Consider the following 25,079-nt stretch of genomic DNA (forward strand, 5'->3'; position numbering starts at 1 on the left):
CTTTATAAGATCACATGTATAAAACAAGAAATGAAATGTGATTTTATTTAAGGCAATACTGGGCTACTTCACAAATCACCACCTCAAATATATACACTGCTCCACACTACTAATTTTCTATCACATTCACAACGGATTCTTTAATACCAAATATTGTTTTAAATCTCCAATGTAGCAAACTATTTTTATTCACATTTCCATTTTTATTATGGAATCATAAATGCTTTGTATCCAATTAAAAGCAATGAAAAATGTAGCTATAAGAAAACTATCGTATTTATGAGTTAACTACACGTGAGTATCATCCATAGGTACTGGATGTTAAAATTTACAAAAATGAGGGGGTGTCAGTACGTTTAACCTACGAAATGTGATCTTATCCAGCTCCTTTCCTGTAAATAAAAGCTTTAGGCAAAATAAACTGGATATGGCAGACTTAGCTAGTTTTAGTTCAAAAGTTCTTAATTTAAAATGACTAAAGAACAGTCTTAAAAACCTGCTAACTTAGTTACAAATTAAAATTCTGAATATAAATGTGTCATTTAATAGTTTAGACTTACAGACTGCTGGTGGCAGCAAATGATTTACAATAATAAATATATACAAAAAAAATGTATCTACAAATAAAGAGTACATGAGCAGTGACCTGGTGAAAGATACCAATCACAGACAACTCACGAAGATTTAGTTCATGGAAAGGACAATCTGATAGAAAGTTGAGGTTTTGATAGAGTATTTACAAAACTGAAGCAATTACTCTGTTCTTCAAGTCCCATAGGGATAAAAACAACTAAGAAATTAACATGACTCATGTCATGTTTTTTGCTAGATTAAACCACTTCAAAATAAATGAGCTCCACATCATGCTTGATGGCTTCCATTCAAAATAAACTTTAATCATAGGTCAATGGTTAAAAACATTAGGTTTTCAGTATTTTTGACTCCCTTTCCTCGGGACTCATAACAATTACTTTTGCAGCCGTAACCTCTGGATTATCCTCCCAACGTCCTTCAGGTTTTCTCAAACTGACAGTAGGTTTCATTTCCTGAAGTTGCTTTAATAGACGCTCGGTGCAGTCTTTAAGAGTCTTGTCTAACACTATCTTTACATTGTCACCACATGGAAGCTGTGATGGGTTCGCAAACAGTATGAGGGTCTCAGTTTCTGAACACGACCCAGTGACATTACTACTTGCTACAGAGGTCTTCTCATTGGATTTTCGCGTGTTCGAATGGGATCCTTTTTTGGTTCCACCGCTATGATAGTCTCTTTCGGTGTTTTTCTTTTGCTTCACAGCAGACTCTTCAAGGAACTTGAGGAACGACACTTCAAAACCCATCGGCTTAAAGGAGCTCCAGTCAAAAGCCGCAGGTTTCTCTTCGGCTGTTTGAATGGCGACAGCAGTCTCCTCCTCCCTGTGCACGCTACTCACATCAGCAGGCGGGACTTCCTCCGTTTTTTCAGCTTTCCTCCTCTTATTCTGGGATATATTTTTTTCTTTGTTTGCTCTTTTTAAGTTGTTCGATTTTTGCTTTTCTGAGGAGCAGGAGCTGGTCTCCTGCAAGTCATTATTTACACTGGAAGAGATTTTTGCTTGATTTTCAGCACTCAAACAGTCCTCATTAATCAGTTTAGTAATGAATAGTTCTGTCAGTTCATCCACTTCATCCTTCTCACTTTTTTCAGTTTCCTTTTGTGGTAACGTAGATGCATTTGAATCATTATTGCTTGCTATCACAGTTGGCTCAGGCTCTTTCACATCACTTTTTTTATCAGTCTCCTCTTGCTCACAAGAGGCTTCCTTCACTTGTGAGACAGAGCGATCTTTCGATACAATAAGAAGATTTCTGTGCTGGGAAGTAAACGCTTTGGACAGCTTGTGACATTTATAATGCCTTATTATGTTACTTTCGCTTGTAACTACGGATGAACATCCCTTTATCATACATGGATACTGAGTTATGAACCTGCTCGTACATTCTGATAAGGCATCATTTCTAGCCTTTATTGAATACACGTGCTTGCCGCGTTTCAGTGAATAAGCCTTATTTTCTTGAACTTGTATTCCTTTTGAGTTTTTGTTTTCCAGGTTCACATTTTTCTTTTGTTTTGTTTTTGATGGCAGCTTGTTACCTTCTTTTCCTGATCTGTTTTTCAATCCTCTCTGTTTGGACTTCAATGGTTTCTCCTGATTTGCTTTGCTTGAAATGTTTTCCTGACCTGGTGTCAGCCTCCTGGGTCTTATTAGATGATCTTTGTGCCTGTCATTATGTTTGTTAAAAATATGCCTTAAGAGATTAGACCTTGTAGCATAAATACGGTCACAGCCTTCACAGTCACACTTGAATACACCGTCGTCTTCTACTTTGTTTGGCCTTATTTTAATACCGTGATCTCCCTCAAGATGCACAATGTAGTTAAGATACGTTGTAAACGAAGACTTACATTGAGACTGATCGCAAGAAAACTTTCCCACCTCTGGAGCCGATTTCATGTTTCCAATTTGCTCTGGGGTCATGTCATGAAGCTTCATATAATGTTGTATCAAGCTGGTAACTTCTTGGAAGATGCGAGAGCAGTCATTCACCTCACATCTGAACTCTCTGACAGCAGGTTTGGTTTCCACCTCATTGCGTTCCTCTTTGCCTGGATCATTCTCCTCCTCCACTTCGGCAGAGAAGGCAGGGAGGTCTGATTTGTGCACGGCTTGGTAATGAAGGATTAGGTTTTGTTGTATCGTAAAAGCCGCAAAGCAGCCCTGATGGACGCACCGGTATGGCCTATAAGGGCTGTATCTAGTGGGAAATTCCAGAGACTTTGCTACGGGCTTCCTACGTTTTCTCTCTTCTTTCTCCTTCTTGTATCTCCTAACCTTGCGTAATTTGGGTTGCGCCTGCGTACTACCGAAACAGGCTGCATTGTGCTGCTCTGGTGGGACAGAAACCACTTGGGGAGGTTTTTCCAGTCTTTCAGGAATATTATTTTCTGGTAGAAGCTTTTCCAAGACTATTACAGGCTGTACAACTTCTTTTATCTGAGTTTCTTTGACCAATGGAGTTGCAGTTTTGTTTTCTATTATTAGTGTCTGCAAAGGTTTTATTTCGACAGGTTGTGGGGCTGTGTTTACAGTTTCGTTTTGAGATCTTCTGCCATAAGGCCTTTTAATTTTTAGTTTTACCATCTCCTCTGTTGTAAAATGATGTACAAGCTGACAGTGTGCTCTGAGATTAGAATTTCTTGTGAAAGTTTTTGGACAAGTAGGTACAACACACTTGAACGGGGCGTATTTCAGTTGATGTTTCTTAATTTCTAGTATCATTTCTGCACTGTACTGATGAACCTTGCCATAGTGTTTAAATAATGCATCTTTTGTCATAGCACTGTAAGTGCAGCCTGGATCCTGACATACAAAAGGCTTATTAACTTTATCACTAAACTGAATGTTACTTGCCTCTGAAGATATCTGGACTAGGGGTTTATTTTCAGTTAATACAAGAGGAACTGCTGGTGCTAGTGCATCTGCTGGAGGACACTGTGGAAGAGTCTCAGAGACCTGAATGAGTGGATCATCTTCTAGTTTCAGTTTCTGCAACCGCTCTAAAATTTCCATTATTTGATTATCATCCTTTTGAGATGTCACAGGCTGAGCAGAGCTACTCTTTGCCGCAGCAGCATTCCCGGCGTGCACAGCAAACTGCGCAGGAGTGGGTAGTTGTGTGCTATGTGCAGAATTTCCCAAAGAAGCCTGTGCTTTATTTACCTGCGAGTTCTGTCCTGGAGCTGCAACAGTATCCTGAACCTCAGTTTTCACCTCAAGCATCTGTGAATTCATAGCAGTTTTAATTATTTCCAGGGTTTTTTCTAGGTTCTGCATAACACTGTCCTCTGACAGCTGGTCTTCTGAGTTTGCCTGCATGCAAGAATTTACAGTCATCATTTGGGAATCCCCATTTTCAGTTTTTACCGTTAAAGGGGGTAAAGTTGTATGACCCTCAAGAGCTGTTTTGAAGTTTTCTTTGATACTGGCCATGAATAACTGATTGTCAACATTATTGAGTTTCTGTGTGAGATTTTCCACCACTGCCTGAGAGCCACAATTTGCCAGCAAGCTGGACTGAAAACTCTGTCCCTGTATTTGCACGTTTCCTTCAGTGCTTTTGGTCAGAAGTCCCACCACTGTTGCATTATTTACGGCTACTTTCTGTGATATATCGGGTGCAAGCAAGGGCGTAGTTGCTTTTCTCTTCCTCTTCGAAGCACTGGTTCCCTTCTTATTCAAGTTGCTTGATCCTGAATTATTTGGGCTACTTATAACTGAAACTCGTGAACCGCTCCCTGCAAAGTTTTGCACTGCTGCAACACTGTTAGAAAACGAGCTAGGACATAAGCCATTCTCAACAGGCTTTAGCATTAAGTCCTCTGTTGCAAAACCAGGCAAACTCTTGCATTCGTTCATTGGAGGAATTTTGGCGTTGAGGGTCCTGTTTTGGTCTGTGAGGAGGGTACTGGGGTTGCAGACTGCCTGCAGCAGAGGGGACACAGTTGAGTTGGGGAGAACAGGCGCATTTATCGGAGTTGTACCGGTGATGCAACTTGTGGTAACTATGTGTGGAAGTACTTCTGTGTTATCAAAGGTACTCGGGATGCCGGCAGTTTCCAAGGCTTGTTTTATAATTTGATTTCCTTCATCATTCCCACTGGGATTAAAGTTAGTCACATTGACCCGTGGAAACACAGTCTGTAGTAAGGCTGCAGAACGATTTTCGGCTGCAAGTAACTGGAGGAACGATGGGTCTTTAAAACATGTTTCTGGATTGAAGGCAGATTCCTGGGGTTGCTGCAGGTTTAAGGAATTTGAGGAAAGAATCATACTCGCAAGCAAAGACTGTCCATTAGCCTGCAGAGCTTCTGCAGAAATTTCTGATCCTTCAAGAGGCTTGCAATAAGACCTCTTAGATAAGTGACCACCAAGCGATCTAGGATTAGTGAAAACTCTGAAACATCTGCTACAGATGAACTTGCCATCCCTAATTATTGCTGGCCACTTTGCCCGTTTATTATGTTTTGGCTTCCTTTCTTTCCCATTCGTGGCCTGGCCACGATCTTTTTTCACCGTTTCTGAAGCTGGATGTTGAGAATTTGTCTCATTGAAATTACTTTCATTGCTCAATCGTGAGGGAAATATTTGATCAACAGTTTCCTCTTTTGGGAAAGCAGAACTAGTGTTTCCTTCTAGCTGTGATGAAAAGTTATTCGTGTTATTTTCCAGTTGTGAGAAAACTGAACTTGGAGGATTCTCTGCTGACGAAGGAAAGAGAGACATTGGACCATTTTCTGCAGGCAACGGAAGAAAAGGATCTGAATTGCCATCAATATTGAGAGGCATAACTGTTTTTGCCAGATCATCCAACTGGGAAGGTAAGGTTGTACCAGACAGATTTTCCATTTGTGAACATAAAACACTTTCAGGCTCACTTTTAATATGAGTAGACAAACTTGGATTTATGACACTTTCCACTATTGGCAATATAGGATTGGCCAGATTTTCTAGGTGGGTTGGAAAAAGTGTATTTGAGACATGTTGCGCTTGACTGGAACAGGTGGGATTCAGATTAGGTTTGTTCTGGGCAGTAAAAGCAGCACCACTACTAGGATTGCCCACCTGCGATGGCATAAGATAGACAATTGTCCCATCGTTCGGCACGTTTTGCAGATTGCTGGATTTTCGTGGTTTCTTGTTTTTACGCTGCATTTTAAAAGCAGCATATTGGTCAGGGTGCGCTGCCTTCATGTGTTTGCCAATGCTCTGTGATGAGTTGTACGTTCGAGTACACCCTTCAACCTGACAATTAAATTTCTGAACTGGGGCTGCTGGTGGCACAGCTGGGACTAAGGAGTTATTTACGTTGGGCTGCGAAGGAATAAATGTAATACTTTCTAAAGTCTTTAAAGGCAGGTTATACAGATTAGCCGCAACTTTAATACTGTCTTCAATTTCAAGTTTGGAAATGGGTACGCTGTTGCGATATCCTGCCTGATTCTGCACGCTGAATGGAGTTACAATACTCACTTGTCTTTCTAAGCTTTTTGATTCAAGGGCTTCTGGTTTTAGTGTGTCTGAGGTCACAGAAATACTTTGAATATTCTGAGTCTGACTGAGACAGTCTTCCTTTCTCTCTTGGAAAGCTGGAAGACAAGAGTCAACCAGTGAGCACAGCTGCTGGGCTCCAGGTTCAGTGGGATCCTCTTTACTGGCGGTAGCAGCCAATTTACCTCTTTTTAGAAAGCTCTCTCGGATCTTCTGGCTAACAGCAGACATCTTAACGCCGCTTGCTGGAATTGACACTTCTGTCTTCACTGAACCTGCAGGAGACTGCTCTGAACCAGCATTAGGCAGGGAATTGCTTTGCTGCAGTATACTCTCTGGTGCATTTACACTTTCATTCCCTACTGGTTCTGCCTTGATTTGATTCCAGACAACGTTTTCTTCTTCAGTAAAACTACTCTGGTTGTCAGCTGAAGGAGATGCCAATTCCTCTTTAACAGAAACTCCATCAGTATTTTCATTAGCTTCAGAAGGTTGACTAAGATCAGGCTGATTAGTCTGGCTTTCAGGCTCTTGCACTATTTCAGGCTGCTTGCTGTGATCCTCAACGTGCTTTTCCAGTTCGTTCTGACAACGATACACCTTTCCGCAGCCTGTGACTTTGCAGGTATAGGTATTATAGTGTTGTGCTTCGTGATCATAGAGTAAATAGGCTTCGGAAAACACCCTGCCACATTTAGGAAACATACACTTTGCTCTGAAGACCTGATGCTCTTTCCTATGTGTCAGCAGCTCAGCGTAGCTGTTAAAACCAGCCTTACACTTCATCTGTATGCAGATATAAGGCTTGCTGCCACAGTGCATTTGTAAATGATCATTCAGGTGAGTAACACTTACGAAATGTCGTCTACAGTACTGGCAAATCACTTTTTTGCTTTGCATTTCAAGAAAACGTTTAGCTTCTTCATTATCTTTATGCCCCTTCGCGTGCGCTATTAGATTTTTAAAATATTTAAAGCCTTTTTTACAAAATGTTACGGGGCAGGTGAATTCATTAACAGGGAGTGGCTTTTGAACTGGCACGATCTCTGGTATGTAAGGTTTATCTTTGTCATCATTTTCATCATCGGAGCCATCGTTATCATTAAACACAATGAAGTCCGTTGAATAGAGACTGTTCTTCTTAATGGGTCGCTGCTCCTGTTTGGATACAGAATCAGTTTTCTGATTCTCGTTGGCAGTTGCTATTTTGGGAGGTCTTCCCAGTCTTCTTAGTGGTTTCATAGCAGCCAGTCTCTCTTTGCTGGATTTTTTAACATGTAAAGTTACATGGGGAACAAAGTTTTCTTTAGAATTAAAATTTTGGGCACAAATAGGGCAACTGTAAATTCCATCTTTATAATGTTTTTGTGCATGCCTAACTATTCTATGACCGAGGAATTCTTTGTCGCATAACACGCAATACTGCATATAAGCTTGCCAGTTCCTAAATCTAGCTGATATGAACCCCCTCTCTCTGAGTTTTTTAATTTCTCTCTTTTTCTGCTTTTCATCTCTGATATCCTTAAGAAGACTTGAAGCTTCATCAAAAGTGCCACCAAGCCCATTCACAGAAGTCTCTTTAGTCTCTTCCTGGCAATCCTCAACCTTCTCATAAACTTCACTGTCATTTAGCTCGTCTATTGATGACACGATAGATGCCTCCTCTCCCATAAGTGCCAGACACTGACGCTTGAGAGTTTTCCAGTCCCAGAATTCTGGATCAAAAGGCCACTGAGTTTTCAGCACGAGTAAGAGCTCACAGCGTAAAGAGTTTGGTATTGGAAGATTTTCTTCATCGTACTTCTGGTCAGGCTGATTATACAGCATTTCAACAGCGTAATACGCATCCACAGTGGGTTCGAGAAGAAATTCACTCAGCTGACAAGCACGTTTAACCTCCAGATCATCTGGAAGCAAGCAGGAGATAGTCTTGCAAATGGATATCTTGACATCTGCATTTTCACTGGATTCCAAGCGCAGTGCTTTCACACACAGTTCAATGCAGGTCGCAAGTCCAGCACCATCGATCTGTAAAGCAAGACTCATTTTAGTAAGTCTGTTTATCACAACCCCATCTGTTTCTATCACAACCTGTATCACAATCTGTACCTATCACAACCCCATCTGTTTATCACAACCCACAACATCATTCAACCCCAACTGTCAGTAAAAATGCCTCTGGAGTTCATAATATATTTTACTTTAAGAAACAGTGTTTTGTCTTTAGATGCTATTCTTCAAACTGCATAGTTGATTTTCATGCCACTAAAAAAATGCAAAAGATTACACAGAACTAAACCACATACTGATTGCATCTTCTGTCCAGTTTGATGACTGTAGGGCTGTACGGTAGAGACATCAGTTTCTATTAGAGCAATATTAAGCACTGTCCACGAAATAAAGCCGGCCAGTTGTGTCACGCTTACTTGAGATGAGCTTCTATGGAGCATTAAGGTAACACTGGGTATAATTCAAATGGCAAGAAGTGCTACAGCTGAAGTAAGAGAAGCACATGATCTTCAAAAATACCTATAATTTGGAAATTACTTAAGGTATAAAGGTTTATTATGCCACTTCAAAGTCAACTGACCTCAACTGAACACATGGCTTCACTCCAACTGGAAGCAATAAGTATAGTTAAATGTGCCATCGTTTAAGCGTTCCGAAGGTCATGTGACCTTTTCTCATTCATACCCTTAGGCAACATAAGTTACATTTATGTCCACTTTACAATCTCCTTATGCTGCCAAGGATGCACAGAGAGGCTCTGCTATAAATGAGCATAAAGTCCAGTGAATTTATGAATGCACAAGTCTGCTACCCACATGGTCTCCAATGTCTGCCATCAATGGCAGCTCATTAGAGAAAAATCAGTCATGGCATGGAGCAGACAGAGCTCTCAATATCACAAGACTCTGTGAAAGTTACTTTTGTCCCCCTCTCTAACTCCAATTTAGTTCAGATCTCTGGAAAAAATAATCTTTAAGATTAGAAGTCCCTGATTAGCCATGCCAGAACAGTGCAAAAGGAAAACAACCGATTTTTATACTTAGAATTTGTATACCAAATTACAGAAATCTCCAAATTAAAAGCTTTTGGAAGAGCTCAATTTAGCTATAAACATTAAATAGTACAATGACTAATGAAAGGAAACTGGGGAAATTAGATGAAAAGGTTAGTTGAGACAGATGAACAGCATTTTTAATGCAATATTGGGTGTAAGTCCACAAAAGGCAAGTATTTCATTTATCAAAACGAACTGCATTCTTCAGTGGCAATTCAAAAGGGGATGGTTTTGTGTGTTTTTTTCTTTTTAAACTTTCTGCAATTTTTTCATATATTAACATACAGCCTCCACATCTTCTCCTCATAAGCATTTCCTCTCCATTTTCTGTAAAATTAGAAATATGGAAAATGATGAAGAGGCACATTAGGACCTGCAAACAGAAAATACCTCATTTAGAGGATATGGACAGTAGTAAAGGCTATAACCTCATCTTTCGTTTTTCCTTCATCTCAGCTGTGGCATCCAGCTCTTCTGTTTATCCCCCCTTTTTTTTTCCAAAGGAACAAAGAAGTTTTAATGATTCAAAATTAATCAACCTTCAGTTTACCTGAAGAAGGAAGTTGCTACAGCCTTTCCCCAAAACAATTAGGATTGCCACAAAGCTGACGCTACACAAAGAGACAGGATGCCTAAGCAGCTTTCATAAATTTTCATGATTACAGTTCCATTAGAAACATCAAAAGTATTCTTTCAGGAGTATCCTTACCTCTGAATTAATTACTTTAATCAGGAAGAAAATGTGATAAACAGTCTTAGTTAACACAGAAAGCTGACGACATCTCTCTAGATACACTTGAACAGAAGGCTCTACTCTTTGCTGCAGTTTACTCCAGAAAAGAGTCAGCTCCCTAGAACAAGAGAACAATATTTCAGGTCCAACAATGCAATTGCTAATCTGATCACAAGAAAATGCAAGGCTGAGAACAGAAGGCCTTTGAAAAAGGAAAAATTCTGAATTTATTTAGATCTTATTTTACAGAGAAAAGTTTTTATTAATAAACCCACACTACTCACATCTAATTTTCAAAATTATTACAATTCCAGAAGGACAGATGAGACTAAAACCAGTATTGCCACAGTTTCTGTTATATAATTTACAGGCTTATGAGGTGGTACTGAAAAAAGTCTTGTGAAGTAGTTTACTCTTCACTCCACAGACTGGAATTTTACACTTCTGAATTCCTGGTAATTACTAGCAGCTACAGAAGGATGGCTTTGCTCTGTGGTAGATACATTTTTCTTAAGCTGCTCTGCTCTAAGAGTTGAATCGAACTGTGACTTAGTGAGAAATTAGCTCCAAAAGACAAACAATATTACTGTATCTATATTAACTCACTAGTTCATTCCTCCATAGGTGCAAATAGCCAAGGGTATTTAGAACTTTGTGGAATGGTGTAATCCCCAAAACTTTAGCAAAATCTGCTAAAGCAGAATCCTGCATTAGCAGATGCTCTTCTTCTGCTGTGCATAAAAGAAGGTGCACAAAGCAAATTCTTCTGGAACTGAACAGACTTGGAAGTAAAACCCAACTGCAAGCAGTTGGAAATTCAGACCGCAACAGTTCAAATATCTGACAAAGGCCAGTTATTTGCTCCCACATTAATGAAAACAAGCCTTAAAAAGTAAGTATTTTAATGTAGCCTATTATTTTGATTATAGTAGTAAAGAGCTCCTTCTTTTCTAGAAATTTGTTAGGGAAAGAAATACTGCATTATGAAATAAGGACAGACAGGAACGGTACTCATGCATTAAAAGTTGACATAACGCTGACTAGCTGCCTGCAGACATTAAATTCCTCACTAAGTGTAAGATTATTGTGAAGCAAAATTACTAACCAGCTACTGGTATCTGTAAATGCCTCATCATACATGCAGCTTTCAAATTGCCATAATGGAAGCTAATCTTGTCAAATACCATTTTTTTCCCCCTTTTCTTTTTTAGCTTTCCAAGAGCCTTATCTCCTTCCTGTTTAGCTCACAGATGTTATCAGCTAAAGAAAGTTAACTCATGTCTTATGTATCAGCTCTGCCTTCTCACAACTAATTTTTATTGCACTAGATGGCAAACAATATCCAAACTCACCAAGCACAGTACATTTCTCCTTGCTGCAGCTGGCGGGACAAAAATGCTGCACATAAAATTAGAGCGCTTTTTTCATCTCCATCAGATTCTAGGTTACAGATCATTTCTAGAGCATCTTTGCAATCTACTTCAGCAATCTAGAAGGGAAGAAAGAAAACAAGACCGAGACTAAGAACATGGTTTCGTTTTCAGACATGCAGTTATTTGATCCTTTGCAAAAAGACAGTAATTTAGAACTTAGTGAATATTTAACTGTATCAGACAGAGAGAAGCTTGAAAGTAAACCAGTGTATTTCTAGACAGAGTGTCAAAACTGATTATGCCACCAGAAAAAATGGTTTATTAAAGTGAAGATAAACTTTTTTCTCGGACGTTAAGTCTTATTTATATCTACTGTTCCAGTCATCTATTTAAAGTACAACATTAATTTTTCATATATGTATTACACACCTATGATAATTGTAAAATACAGATATATAACTTTAAACTGCATCCTAACACAGAAAGATTATTACCTCACATTCTAACTCAGTTTACCAGTCACTATTACTACTGATTTAATACAACAGCTGGGTGATTAATTAATCCAAAGTTTAACACTAATGATCCAATATTTATAAAAAAAAAATCAAAGATAAAAAAAGGGAAGCTGTATAATAAGAAGCAGGTCAACTGAATGCTTTTCTAGAAGAACACTACAGCCTCTTGTAATATAACTTATTTGTTCAAGCAATGCTGGAAGCACTTAGTTTTGTAGCAAAACAAAAGAAAAAAACACAGTCACCCAGTCATACCAGACAGTCGCATCAGTACTGAATCACTGCACTTGTTGTAACAATTACTGTCTAACTTGATTCTCAGTAGACTGGTTTGATTACATCAATTAGCACATCTGGCAGGACATGCTGGTATTTATTCTTTGACACAGGCAGCTGAGGAATAACCTGACCATTGCAACAGCGCTGTTGGAAATCTCTCAAGAAATCACAAGACCAACCAAAGTAAGAAACAGAAGCGCCCACCCAAACACCCAGCTAGTTTGATACTTTGGATAAGGTGGCAGCACAGCTTGCTTGTAGCACCACAGTATCCAGCTTTTGGTCCAGCAATCAAACAACAGTTTTGAAGACCATGGAAACTCTTTTTTCCCCTCTAAATTGACACTTTGTCAATACGGTAATAACCCTCCATCTCGGATGGCAACCATCAGCTAAAAGCTTAGGGAAGAATATGGGAAACTGAACTTAACACAAAAGGAATCTTTTCTGCAATTTTTTTTTTTCCAGCCTCTCAGAGTTCTCGAAGGACCCAGCTTCCAGCAAAGATCTGTGCAGGCCCAGCCATCAAGTCTGTCAGCCTAGCATTCCACATACTGCTGATTTGTATTCTTCACATTACTGAAGTTTGCTTGGACTAATTCAAGATGATAACGAGTTTAAATGCTACCTTTCTGCCTATTCTAAACAGATATCAAGTTCTCCATACCACTAAAGAGCGAGCTGTACTTCTTTACCGTTTACCTGTTTTTTTCCATTTTCCTCCTGTTCTCACACTACGAAATGACTGTCCTCCCCAGTACAGAAGCCCACTTTGACGGGACTTCTCTCAGTAATATAAGAACTTTCCAGAATAGTTAGCAATGCCGCAAACTGTGCTGCAGCTGAAGCCACAAAGCTAAGCATCCCAAGCAATCCAAGGTCTGGAAATATCTGAATTCGGTTTCCTGTGATAACCCAGTTTGAACTTATCTGTATGTGTGGCATCCTAACAAACAAGGCTACCCCACTCCTTGTGTCTACGGGATTCATGCTTCATTCGCTGACCAAGCCCATTCTGCTGGGGGAGTGCAGTGGGGTTGAGTCACGAAGGAAGCACATTTGCGGATCACAAATTCCAAGTTCCATTGACAGTCTTCAGCAAACAAACATGAGATTGTACAGCCCTGTCACAGCTCCTCCTGAGCCTGTTCTGGTAGGGCCTACAGCATCCAGAGCAAGACCAATCCGATCCTACTGAGTACTGGAAGAACACACCATCATCTTAGAATACAGTCTATATCTAGGGAAGGAAACACTTCCAACTCTAATCACTGCATAGTTTTCAACCCTTTAAGATCAATTTCAACATGCTTAATAGTTATTATTAACACAAAAAGAGGACAGAGACAAAAAGACAGCAGAGAGATGCAGACAGCTAAGAAAAATGACAACTGCAGTTAGTTTTCCTTTAAGAAGGAAAAAAGCTCAGATAAAACTTTGGGGTGGGGTGAGAAATGAAGATGTCACCTGAAAGAATGAAAGAAGAGAAAAGCTGTCATCACTTCTTTGACTTTTGCTTTTAAATAAGAAGGATTTTATATTTCAAACCAGATCAAATATCTGATTTCACCTTCAATTGGGTCAAAAAAGGTTACATTTATTCTCTGAACTGAAAGTAGCATCCAAAGGGCCCCATTCTAAGTACTAGGTGCTCCACAAAAAGTTATACTTAAAATAGTAAAAATGGGAAAACCATTATTTTCACCTTACTAACAAGATCTGAAGCAGAGTTTTAAAAATACTTCAAGTCAAATGAAACAAAGTAGTGGCAGGGTCATAAAATGCCTACCAGTGACCTAATGTTACACTTTCACAAGTATTCTGAGTCATTACTAGTCAGTTTAAAAGTGACTTAAATGAAAAAACAAAATACCAAAAATATTTTAGAGCATATTTTAAAAGAAAACCTTCTCTACAGAAAAACAGCCTATGATTAGTGAGTTTATTATAATTTAAGAAATAAGTCTAAAAATGTTCTTCATTTTTTACTTACTTCTTCCATTAGCTTTTCATTTGGTGATCCTGAACAAAGGCAGACCAGGTAGGTTTGCTTGAAATTGCCTTTTGCACTGATTTCTGGATGGTCAGAGCACAGCTTTGCCAGGGCAGTAGCTTGCGTTAATTGCTTTGTTTTCATTAGATGCTTAATACGCATATCCAGCAGGACGGGGCCTTCAAACACTAAAAATTCATTCACTTCAAAGAAAAACAAGCCAAAATATTACATACACGTTTCACAGCAGGTTACAGAGTTAACAGATGGCATTTACTCATTCATGGTTAACCCCTAAAATGTACACAAATCAAAAAAGATATAAAAGGTATGAAAGCCAAAACCAGGACAGAAGCAAAGACGAGAAAAAGCGTCTTTGAGAACATACTCAGTACTTGTTTATTGTAAGGATTCCCTGCTACAGACGTTTTATCTACTTGCAGGTTTTAATTCATTCTGATCTTTTGGCAAAATAGCTGCACACAGAACAGATTTAGAAAGCACATATATTAAAATATTTAGATACCATTTGATTATAGTTCTACAGAAAGGCAAATAACACAAAGTCACTACTCTCACATCCTTCTTTCTATGTTTATGCTACACCTTTGCTAATAGTTGCTTTTTAAAGACGTTGCTATGAAAGAATAAACATGAGAAGCGTATAAGTATCTGAAGTCCTTTCTACTGGCATTAAATATTTCGTATGAGGCATCCACAGAATACAGTCAAACTCCTTTAAAAGTTATTCAGCCAATTAAGTTTCCAACAAAAAGAGGCTTATCTTGTATACAATTGACTGTGTATAGTTTAAAACCCAGAGACACAAGGGAATAGCTGTATTTTATTCAACTATATATTTTAGATATGCTGTTACTGGAGTGAAAACTCCACTGTCTACACTAACAACCCAGCTCTAGGTGCTTTGGCGGAAGGCATAAGAATCCTACAAAAAAGGGGGGCACAGGCTAATGTTCCTACTCCTACATGTATAGGTCAGGTCTCATCGAGATCTACAAGATCAAAATTGCTTCAGCTGTGAAGCATGAGGTTTAGTACTGCCTCTGAAAAATATTTAAAGTCACTGATTAAAAACAGATAGACACAGAGACAATGATTTTGTTTAAACCTTTTGACATCAACCCCTCCCCTGTTACAAGTGTTTTCACAAGCTAGTTACGCACTGCATGAAAAACACTTTTGGTTTTCAATTATTCACATCTTAATTCCACATCCTCTCATCTTTTAAAAACAACAGAATTTTCTACTGGTTTTTGTTTCCACTCTTTCATGAAAAGCAGCAGACTGATGGTCTCTTGCAGTGTCAGGGTAAAATCTTGATCTTTCCTAAATGAGATTTTTTACAGACTTAGGTTATTTTCACCACGCCTTCCTGAAGCCTTCTGGAAATTTGCAGTGCTAACTTTCTGACACTGTAACAACTGTTTCTACCAAGAGGTGTCTTGGTAGAAACATTTGTTACATTCCCCTTTATTTACCAGCCTCAAATTGCACTTTAATCGTGCTGCTCATTCACCTAATTTATATTTTCTTGACTTGCACTGTCCTGTTTGGTCTTCATGAAATAATTAAGTAATTTCAGCATCTGCAAAACTAATTACCTTTCTAGTATTAGCTATATTAGTATACCAAGCACGAGGTTTACTGAAAGAAAAAAGATCACCTCATATTATTCCTTGCTAACTCCCATCCTGGCTAGTTTTTCATTCGTGACTGATTTTCATTTTATCTCATGATTTCTCCTTCTTCTAGCTACTTATGCAGCATATTACTAAAAGCCCATCTTGCAACTGAAATCAGGTCAACCATTTTCTTCTTTATCATTTTAGCACACAGAATTTTAGGGCAGAAAATACTGCCTTTTGCAGAAATCAGCCCTGACGGACCCCATCGTTATCTTTCATTTATTTTCAGATTTATGGTTGCATTATCATTTCAACCAAGTAAGTTATTTGTTTGGGATCCTTGTGCGCTACTACAAATGATCAGCCATGGCTCACTGATGTGTAACACCATTCAGTCGAATATAAATCCTTTCTTCCTCTCTCCATGTCGATGAAGATTTGACCAGATTTCCATTCATGCAGGAACAAAGGAAAAGTAGAGCACGCTAACAGACCACTGGTAGATGGTACCTATTTTGGTTTTCACTAGCGGATGTGCTTTTTAAGAAGCAGAATAAATATTCCTTTAATGACATTACCAATGACATACTCTTGTCAACCCACAAATGACCCAGAGACTAATTACATTCAATAGTTTTGGCCTTGCTCTTTCTCTTACCAGGTACCAGTAAATCCTTTCACCCACAGCTTTTACTCCCATCTAGCCTGCCTGGAACATTTTACCTTATTTCTGTAACAAGATACAGGAAGACCTTAGACTTTCAGCTATATTGGTAACCCAAGACATTTCACTCTGATTTATTATTATAATTACTGCTTTTAATATTTCAGAGACAGTGTTCTATCTGCTAGTTCTCGCTAATCCCCTTCCTTTAGTGTTTAATGTTTCAGCCAGCCTACCTTGCATAAGCAGCAGAACATTTTCTGTTATCTCCTCAATAAGATATAGGAAGACCTTGGCGTTAAAGTTACAAACTAACTCTTAAGCCTTTTTTCTAACCCAAGTGATCATAATCATTACAGTTGACATTTGAAAGCTCATTCAAAACATAAGTTTTGATTATATGTAGTTCATAACTAAGATATGTACAAAATCTTAAGAAAAAAATGCTGCCAAGGCTGTAGGAGTGAGTCTAATGGGGAGAAGAGTCTTCAGGATAAGATTTGCTTTGGTTTTTTTTAACATTTTATAAATACATTTTATAGTGCCATGTCTATTTCAAAAGTTATTGTAGATAAACTGTCAGTTTATAGTAACAAATGTAACTTCATAAAAATGCTTTGAGGCACAAGTGCTTTTCCAGCACGAGTTAGTTAACCTCTATGCTCACAAAACCTTAAGCATTTAATGAGAATGATGCAGTTTATCAATAGCATGGTTCTTGGAAGAATTACTAAATGACACTTCTGCGCAATGCTCCACCATTCCGTAAAATGTTTGTGCAAGGCAAGTGCACAATTCATAAAAAATTACAGAACTAACACGAGGGGAAAAAAAAAAAAAGATGAGAACATGACATCTGACAGATGGTACTGTGATGTGGCTGCCCCATCCCTGGAGGTGTTCAAGGCCAGGTTGGACGGCCTTGGGCAGCCTGGGCTGGTAGGAGGTGTCCCTGCCCATGGCAGGGCGGGTGGAACTGGATGGGCTTTAAGGTTCCTTCTAACCCAAACTATTCTCTGATTCTATGTTCTACTAACTCTTGACAAATAAACTTGGAGATATTGGAATCTAATCTGTTATTCCCTTGATTCCCATAGCTGGAGTCTCAGGTCATACTACTCAAGTCACTCCATGTCAAGTCCACAAGCACTACTATGAACTTCTCTTACAAGTAATGTTCATTCTGTGCATGGATTAAAATAAAGAGAAGAGACAGATTAGTAGCACACAAGCATGAACAAGCCACGAGCACAACTCTGTAGCAGTAAATTCTCTGTGGCAGACAGTCCACATATGTGTCACGCTCTGGCTGACTGGAGGACTTGTAGAGCACAAACCAAACCATTTTACTTTACCGAAGCACTCATAATCCTATTAACTCTACCTTCACCAGTTCTTGGGTAGGTATAGATTAAACTACCACAGACACTTCTTTCTTCTCACCCTCACTCTGGCCAAGGAAGACAAATACAGCAGGAGGTGAATGTGCACGTAGACTATCCGCCTCATAGTACTTCAGCTACACTTCCGTAACCTCTTCAGTCATTCTCAATTGTTAGTTCACATGTGCATTCACACTGTGGGTGACCCTGAACTGCACTCAATACTTTCATACTTTCCTGGAGCTGCGTCTCAAGAGTCCTTCATGCAAACAACATCTCAGCACAATTCTGCTTAATGCAGCACCAATCCTGGATGCTTCTACAATGGCACATTGTCTGGTGAAATGGTAAAAAGTTCCAAGTGGCTGCTTTGAATATACCCAGTATATTTTTGAAGGTGAGGCTGCTGGTATTTTTCAGATTCTTACAGTGGATGCTCCAATTACTGAAAACAGTTCCATACTGGCTGTCTAAATCCTAATCTGCCTGTTACCCATCCTCATAACATCTGAATAGCGATATCCTCGAACCTCCTTTCAGTGGGACAGACTTCAGGAGTCTGCTGACTACATTTAAACTTATGAAAAATTCAAGAACTTAACTCGTGACAGCCAGGTTTAAATCTCTAAGGATAATCAGACTCCGATAAAAAAATGCAGCAGTAACCTGTCTTTTTGTAGGGTTATCTCAGATTCTTTTTCCTCTAGACAGTTTCTCCACTCATCCTCAGTGCCAGCTGAGGAGATACTAATGCCAGCTTTGAAGGATTTCACCATCACTACAAGAAAAAGACGAACTCAAGGATGGAAAAAAAGTTTCACACTAAAGAGCAGCAGGCTATCATATAATCCAAAATGCTTAGACATACTTCATCTTTCAGACTTTGGTACACTAAGCAATATGCAATAACCAGATTACCCACAACTTCAAGAAACAAATTCTAGTTGTCATGAATTCAAATCCGTTTCAATTCAAGATTAAAATCAGCTCTGATTCCAAATTCAGCTATTAGGTATCCAGAAGGAGGCCAAAAAGACAAAAGATCCTCTATCATATGAAAAATTATAACTATCTTACTAAGGTTTCTTTCCCTAACCAATCGATGAAGCAGAGAAACTTGGAAAATTCATCTCTCCAAATACAAGTGCTTCTTGTTCATCACAGGCAATCTCCAGAAAAGAAGCAGCCAAGCAGGTGAAACCTGAAGCAGTAGCAGGTCCAGTCAACATGCAAATGTAATGCAACATTTGACAGCAATATGAAAATGGTTGCTAAGTGCTAAAGCAAGTGAACCATTTACTTTCAGACTAGTCAGCGATCAGAGCTAGTACTATCATCTTGAATTTAATGACATGGATAAGATATTTTATTTTTATGTTTATGTATCTTTCCAAATTTCCTTCTGTTTTGGTACTGAGACTATTGTTCCCACCATTTGACATTGCTGGAAACTGGCTGAGCAGTGCTCCACAGCAAAGAACGTTACCAAAATGCTCATAAGAGATCACCTAAATATCATTTGAGAAGACTGATACTTTGCTATACTCATGACCTGATGGGTTCACATAACCTTGGATGATCTCTCAAGTCTAAAATGTCCATGATGTTACACAGACAATACTCAAAATTTGATATATGTTCTTTAAAGACACAAGAGACAGGTTTAGGTGGAAAAAGAACAACATTCACAGAACAAACAAGTAGTTTTGCAGCTCTTGAGCACACTTCTAAGAGATAATACTCTTCTGAAACCAGAGTTTGAATCAAGAAATTGCAGACCTAGTTGCATAATTATTCTGGGTCCTTTTGGGTAAAGACCGAAGCAACGGACAGAATCGAGGAACAATAACATATGCAGAACTGGAGGAAGGATCTCTCTTTTCAGCACTGAACTGCTCTGAGGGAGTGGAAGATTGCCTGGGCATTCTTCAAATGTATGTAGGTTGGTTCATGACACAATATCAAACAGATTCAGGAAACTCAAAAGGAGTTTCAGGAAATCTCTCAGATTAGAGCCAGATGTCCATTTAGGGGGGCCACAAATCACATTTGAAGACCCTGCTAACAATTCCGTTTCTGCAAATAAATTCTCTTTGAGGTCACTAGTCAAGAATAAGAAAAAAAATAATAATCTTCAGCTCATTAGGCATCCCAATTGCTATTTCCAGGCTCGGCCTCTGTACAGAACAGACCAGCATTGTGCGAATAAGCCCAGCCCAAAATGGCAATGATGATGTTCCACTTGCAGGGGAAGAGAGGTAAATTTTCTTCAAAACCAACTCAAGTGGAGTATCAGCATAACAATGGTTCCCAAGAGAAGATTCTTCTACTTCGTGACATCTATTGCACAGAATTTGGTAACTTAGGCCAGGTTTCCTAATACTAATGGTCAGAGATGGGCTAAAAATCCAGGGCAATGCTGACGTTTCTCACCCAAAGCAGGTGACAAATCAAGTGTCCAGAGAATATTTCCAGTGTGAAAAGACTTTATATATGCACACACACAAGCCTGCACTTACTGTATGTATGTAGTTCCTGCTGTTCTCATCAGTGCTTCAAACAACTGGGTATCCATCCTCTACTTTTTTTGAGCTCCTTACTGAATTAATCCTTACAGGCATACATTCATCAGAAAATTAAGCCGTGCTCAAGGCAGTCAGGAGTAAGGCAATTACTTAATGACATGGCACTCAGAGAACCATCTCCCAAACACTTCAAGAAGTGAGTATTTCCTGCATATATTTAGATGGAATCCATGCAATAATCCATTCCCGAAACCAGAAAAGCAAGAGAACAATTCAGTTCAGACAGACTGTGTTTGCTTGACTGTCATCAGAACAAATCAGCAGTGCTGTGTGGTCAGAAAAAATGAATTTGTCTCTCACACGAAGTCCTAAGTGTGTACCATTAGAAAACAGAGGAATTCAAAAGGATCTGTCTCCAAGATGAAAAAGACATCCAGTTGTGCTTCCTACAGGAGACTCAAAGAGGCAAACTGACTTGCAGGAGTCAACAACAGAGGCCTTTGACAAGATATAATCACTGACCTAGAATTCAGCAAATATCTGGCTATGTCAAAGATTCTGAATAGGTTATAATTCGACCGCTCCTCGAATCCTGTGTTCAGTTCTGGGCCCCTCACCACAAGAAGGATGTTGAGGCTCTGGAGCGAGTCCAGAGAAGAGCAACAAAGCTGGTGAAGGGGCTGGAGAACAGGCCTTATGAGGAACGGCTGAGAGAGCTGGGGTTGTTTAGCCTGGAGAAGAGGAGGCTGAGGGGAGACCTCATTGCTCTCTACAACCACCTGAAGGGAGGTTGTGAAGAGGAGGGAGCTGGCCTCTTCTCCCAAGTGACAGGGGACAGGACAAGAGGGAATGGCCTCAAGCTCCGCCAGGGGAGATTTAGGCTGGACGTTAGGAAAAAATTCTTTACAGAAAGGGTCACTGGGCACTGGCAGAGGCTGCCCAGGAAGGTGGTTGAATCCCCTTCCCTGGAGGTGTTTAAGGCACGGGTGGACGAGGTGCTGAGGGATATGGTTTAGTGTTTGATAGGAACGGTTGGACTCAATGATCCGGTGGGTCTCTTCCAACCTGGTTATTCTGTGATTCTGTGATAATTATTCTAAATAGGTCATAATTGACATTACAAGACTGAAATAAAACTGAACAAACATGAAGAAACAGCTGAAACAAATACAGGCAACAAAAGCTTAAGAGGACAACATTACGAAAAACACCTCCAGTCCTTATTAGCTGTTTCACCTCCAACAAACAGATGTCTACACTAACCCCTACTTAAAGACTGAATTGATCAAATCTGCCAATTGATAACATCTCCGTGTAATAAGCTGGCTACTTAGATACTTGGGAACTTCTGAAACAGCAAAAGGCAAAGGCAACATTATGAACAAAACCAAAACCCTGTAAGCAAAGTTTACAAATATTCCGAAGACTGTTATACTGGAGTTAAGGTTGAATACTGCTGAGAGTTGTCCACTGAAAGACGGTAAGCGGCAGCCAGTGGGAGTGCTGGATTACAGACTGGAAAGCCAACTCTTTGGGCAACGGAGTTCTGGTATTACTAAAATATAAATATCCTTCAAATTAGCAAGAAGATGACACAGAACAATGCAGTATTGCTGAGGATGACAACAGCTAGAGAACAGCTTGCCAACTGAATAAAAAAATATAGATATGCAGTATGACAATCTTGCCACAGACACAAGTAATAACTGTACGTCAGCCAGTCAAGTCAAAGGTGCAAGCATCCTTGACCAAAGAACGTTCAGGAGTAAAACAAATCCTGAAATGTTCATTAAAAACTCTGCAGGAAAACACCACCAAAACCAGATTCATGAGGGAGGTTCTTAAAACCCCTCAAACTGAAGGCAAGTAAAATATTAATTAAACCTTTCTCCTAGCAGTACCTTACTGTTAAGAGGACTAGAAAGTGGTTCCTGTGAAGCTGGTATAAGTGTACTTTGGGGGACTCTGAGAATTGAGTACCAGTCCAAAATCTGTATTAGCAACACAGTAAATTATTAAAAGAAGTGGCAAAATTCAAATCTTGTGGAAGAGTAAGCACAACTTTTGTAAAAAAAAAATAAATCACACAATACATTTACCGGACTTATCTGAGGAAGTTGTGATGGTGATAATAATAAACGTGATCCAAATTATTTCATAAAAGCATTAAAATAAATTCCTCAAAACCACTAAATATGCTGAAATATCTTGGTAGTAAAAAGATGATCCTTATATGGATAAATTATCCGTTAGATGTAAAAAGGAAAATACTGAAACCTCTTAGTGGCTTCCCTGTGGATCTGTGCTAGGACCTCTGCTGTCCAGCATTTATATAAATATTTGGAAAAGGGGGAGTAGAGAACCAGGTGACAAAACATGCTGATAAAAACAGGGTAGTAAAAACATGTCAACAGTAAAAGACTGAAGAGGACTGCACTCCATAACGTGGCATAATAGACAAAGCAATTTTCACTAGGAAAAAATGAAATCCTAATAGTATATACAGAAATAAGCTGTGCTTTAGGGGAAAATCCTGACACTGAAATAGGTACAGCTCCTCAAGAAAGAAATCAAGAATAAACCAGACAGTTTTAAGAAAACACCAGTTCAATGCACAGTGGAGAGAAGCAAGTCTAATGTTAGGGAATATTACAAAAGGAATGTAAAATGAAGCAGAAAATCAATACATCTATATCTTGACTGCTGATAAAACCTTTGGTCCCCTGTATGAGGAATGGGACAGTAAAGCTAGAAGATGGTATGGAACAGATACTACAGAAAAGAGAAGATGGGATATGACAGCAGTCTAACAAATCATGCCTTGCGATGCATTCACTAGAGGATGCGAGAATAGTTTAATAGTTTAATTTTTAATAAATATAGAATATCATCTTAAATAATCAGGCATCAGGCTAAAAGGAGGCAGACAGTAAGAGGAACCACACTTTACTTGACACGAGAACTGCGCCACAGACACTTAGGTGTAACTGTTCATAAAGATTCTAAAACCAACTAGGTGAAGAATCAAAGAAAACAGCTAAGACTTATTAACACAAGGATACTACTTATGAACTGCAAATCACTAACAATGGAAATAATACATCAGGAAAATATCATTCTAAGCCTCTGCTGATCACATAGTCTTCCTTCCACCACTGCTGTTAGCCATTCTCAGCACTCTGGTCTAAATGAATCTTTGGTAATGATCCTCTTTGCATTTCATAATCGAGTAAATGCCATTCTCAAAAAGAAGGGGGAGGGGATTTTTTATGTCAAATAATTTTCATATACCACTACTGAACTTACTCCATCACAAAATAACCTGTATGTAATCTCCCTTCACACAGCTTATAAAGAAAATGGCAAGAGACCTCCAGCTATGATCACATTTTATGCAAAATACCAACATTAAATGCTTTGTATATTCCTAGGAACATACTATCTTAATAATTCAGAAAATGCTACAAGTATATTTATTTATATATCTTATACATTATCACACAAACACATATATCATATACATTATCACATATTTTATCCCAATCATCATTTTACATTTTACCTTTATCTGGATCCAATTGTTCCTGGGAAAGAATACCACACAACACTGGGTTCTTCCACACCCCTTTCTCTTGCGTGAGTGTAGTTAAGATATGCAGTTCCCGGCTACCATGTTCCATCAAGTTTTTATGGGCCACCTGAAGAATATATTTTACAAAATAGAGTATTGTTAAAAAAAGATACTAAGAATATGTGTCTTTTATAGTGCTTTATAGCTTACGTAAAAAAACCCCCCTAAACATTACCAGATGAGCTAAACGTACAACCAAACAATCTTAATATTCATCCTATGCAGGTTTTACATCTGCCTCTGTCGCCCAAGATTTAGGCTGACAAACTGAGACGACTGAGTGCCCCAAACCTGCCTTCAAATTTATTACCATGGCTACATCTTAAATTTCTGAAACTAAATTTGAAAGAGGCTTCCTTTTTAAAAATGGATGAGCAAACTTTCTGGTCCACATACTGGTCTGGGACCAGCTGCCTCAACTCTTATTCTTTTCACAGTCTTCAGCAGCTCAGTTGTTATGCACTGGAGACACTGAAAAATTATTTTTGTAAAGGCAAAAGATTTAAGCTACAAGAACTCACTGCATGGTTCTATGCAAATATGATGAAGGCAGGCTGGAATCTTAAAATCAATTCAAATAGTTTCTACTGCACTTAGGTACTAGGATAAAATTTGGAAGCAGATGTATGCTTGGGAGCAAACTAAATATCTTCACTCTTCTTTTACTTTTCCACCTGCTCTGAAGGCTGTGGAACCTCCTGGTGCTAAACACACCTCTTTAGAATTGATTTAAATCAGGGAGTTGTATCTTTCTATGTTATTTAGGTTGAGAACACTGAGGTAACTGTATCTGGTCTTTTTCACTGTTATTCCTTCCTTCTCACTAACCCTCACATTATTTTTTAACTATAGGCAGGACCTCCCACTACATATTTCTGACAAATGCTAAGGAGCTGAACTTGTTTCAACACCCTCCTTTAAAGCAGAGCTCTAATCCTTAGCCAGCTAGTGCCCTGTGGGAGATCTAGCAGTCCTGCAGTATCGACAGATCCTTCATTCATAATAAGTCTCAAATGTACAACCATAAATAGAAAAGAACTACTTATACGATATTATTTCATTTCTAACAGTGTTAATAGACAAATATCTTGAAACATGAGCTTTCTTTCAAGTATCTGAAAATATTCTTTTCTTTACAGCTGCTACATGAACTATGACAGAGAAAGGATATGACTGACAGCA

At 38.9% G+C, this 25,079-nt stretch overlaps 2 protein-coding genes and 1 long non-coding RNA gene across 5 annotated transcripts in view; 1 reads left to right on the forward strand and 2 right to left on the reverse strand.

The window, feature by feature from the left end:
* SMIM8 (small integral membrane protein 8) overlaps positions 1–25,079 on the reverse strand; it is a 723,388-nt gene that overhangs the window by 26,500 nt on the left and 671,809 nt on the right. The gene's annotated exons all lie outside the window — the stretch shown is intronic.
* ZNF292 (zinc finger protein 292) overlaps positions 868–25,079 on the reverse strand; it is a 58,510-nt gene continuing 34,298 nt past the window's right edge. The window contains exons 4-9 of one of the 3 annotated variants that reach the window (XM_069851203.1): positions 23,829–23,964; positions 14,050–14,252; positions 11,239–11,375; positions 9,863–10,004; positions 6,275–8,117; positions 868–6,187 (exon numbers count right to left, since the gene is read on the reverse strand). In XM_069851203.1, coding sequence (XP_069707304.1) covers positions 921–6,187; positions 6,275–8,117; positions 9,863–10,004; positions 11,239–11,375; positions 14,050–14,252; positions 23,829–23,964 — 7,728 coding nt within the window. In that variant the 3' untranslated portion in view covers positions 868–920. Of the gene's footprint in view, positions 8,118–9,862; positions 10,005–11,238; positions 11,376–14,049; positions 14,253–23,828; positions 23,965–25,079 lie in introns of those variants that run through there. The other 2 variants (XM_069851202.1, XM_069851204.1) reach the window with 2 other exon arrangements.
* On the forward strand, positions 5,302–24,837 carry LOC138717665 (uncharacterized). The gene is made up of 3 exons (XR_011336923.1): positions 5,302–5,419; positions 18,906–19,028; positions 24,750–24,837. It is a non-coding gene; the product is annotated as an uncharacterized lncRNA (long non-coding RNA).

The sequence above is a fragment of the Phaenicophaeus curvirostris genome, chromosome 2, assembly GCF_032191515.1.
Source record: "Phaenicophaeus curvirostris isolate KB17595 chromosome 2, BPBGC_Pcur_1.0, whole genome shotgun sequence".
NCBI lineage: Eukaryota > Metazoa > Chordata > Aves > Cuculiformes > Cuculidae > Phaenicophaeus > Phaenicophaeus curvirostris.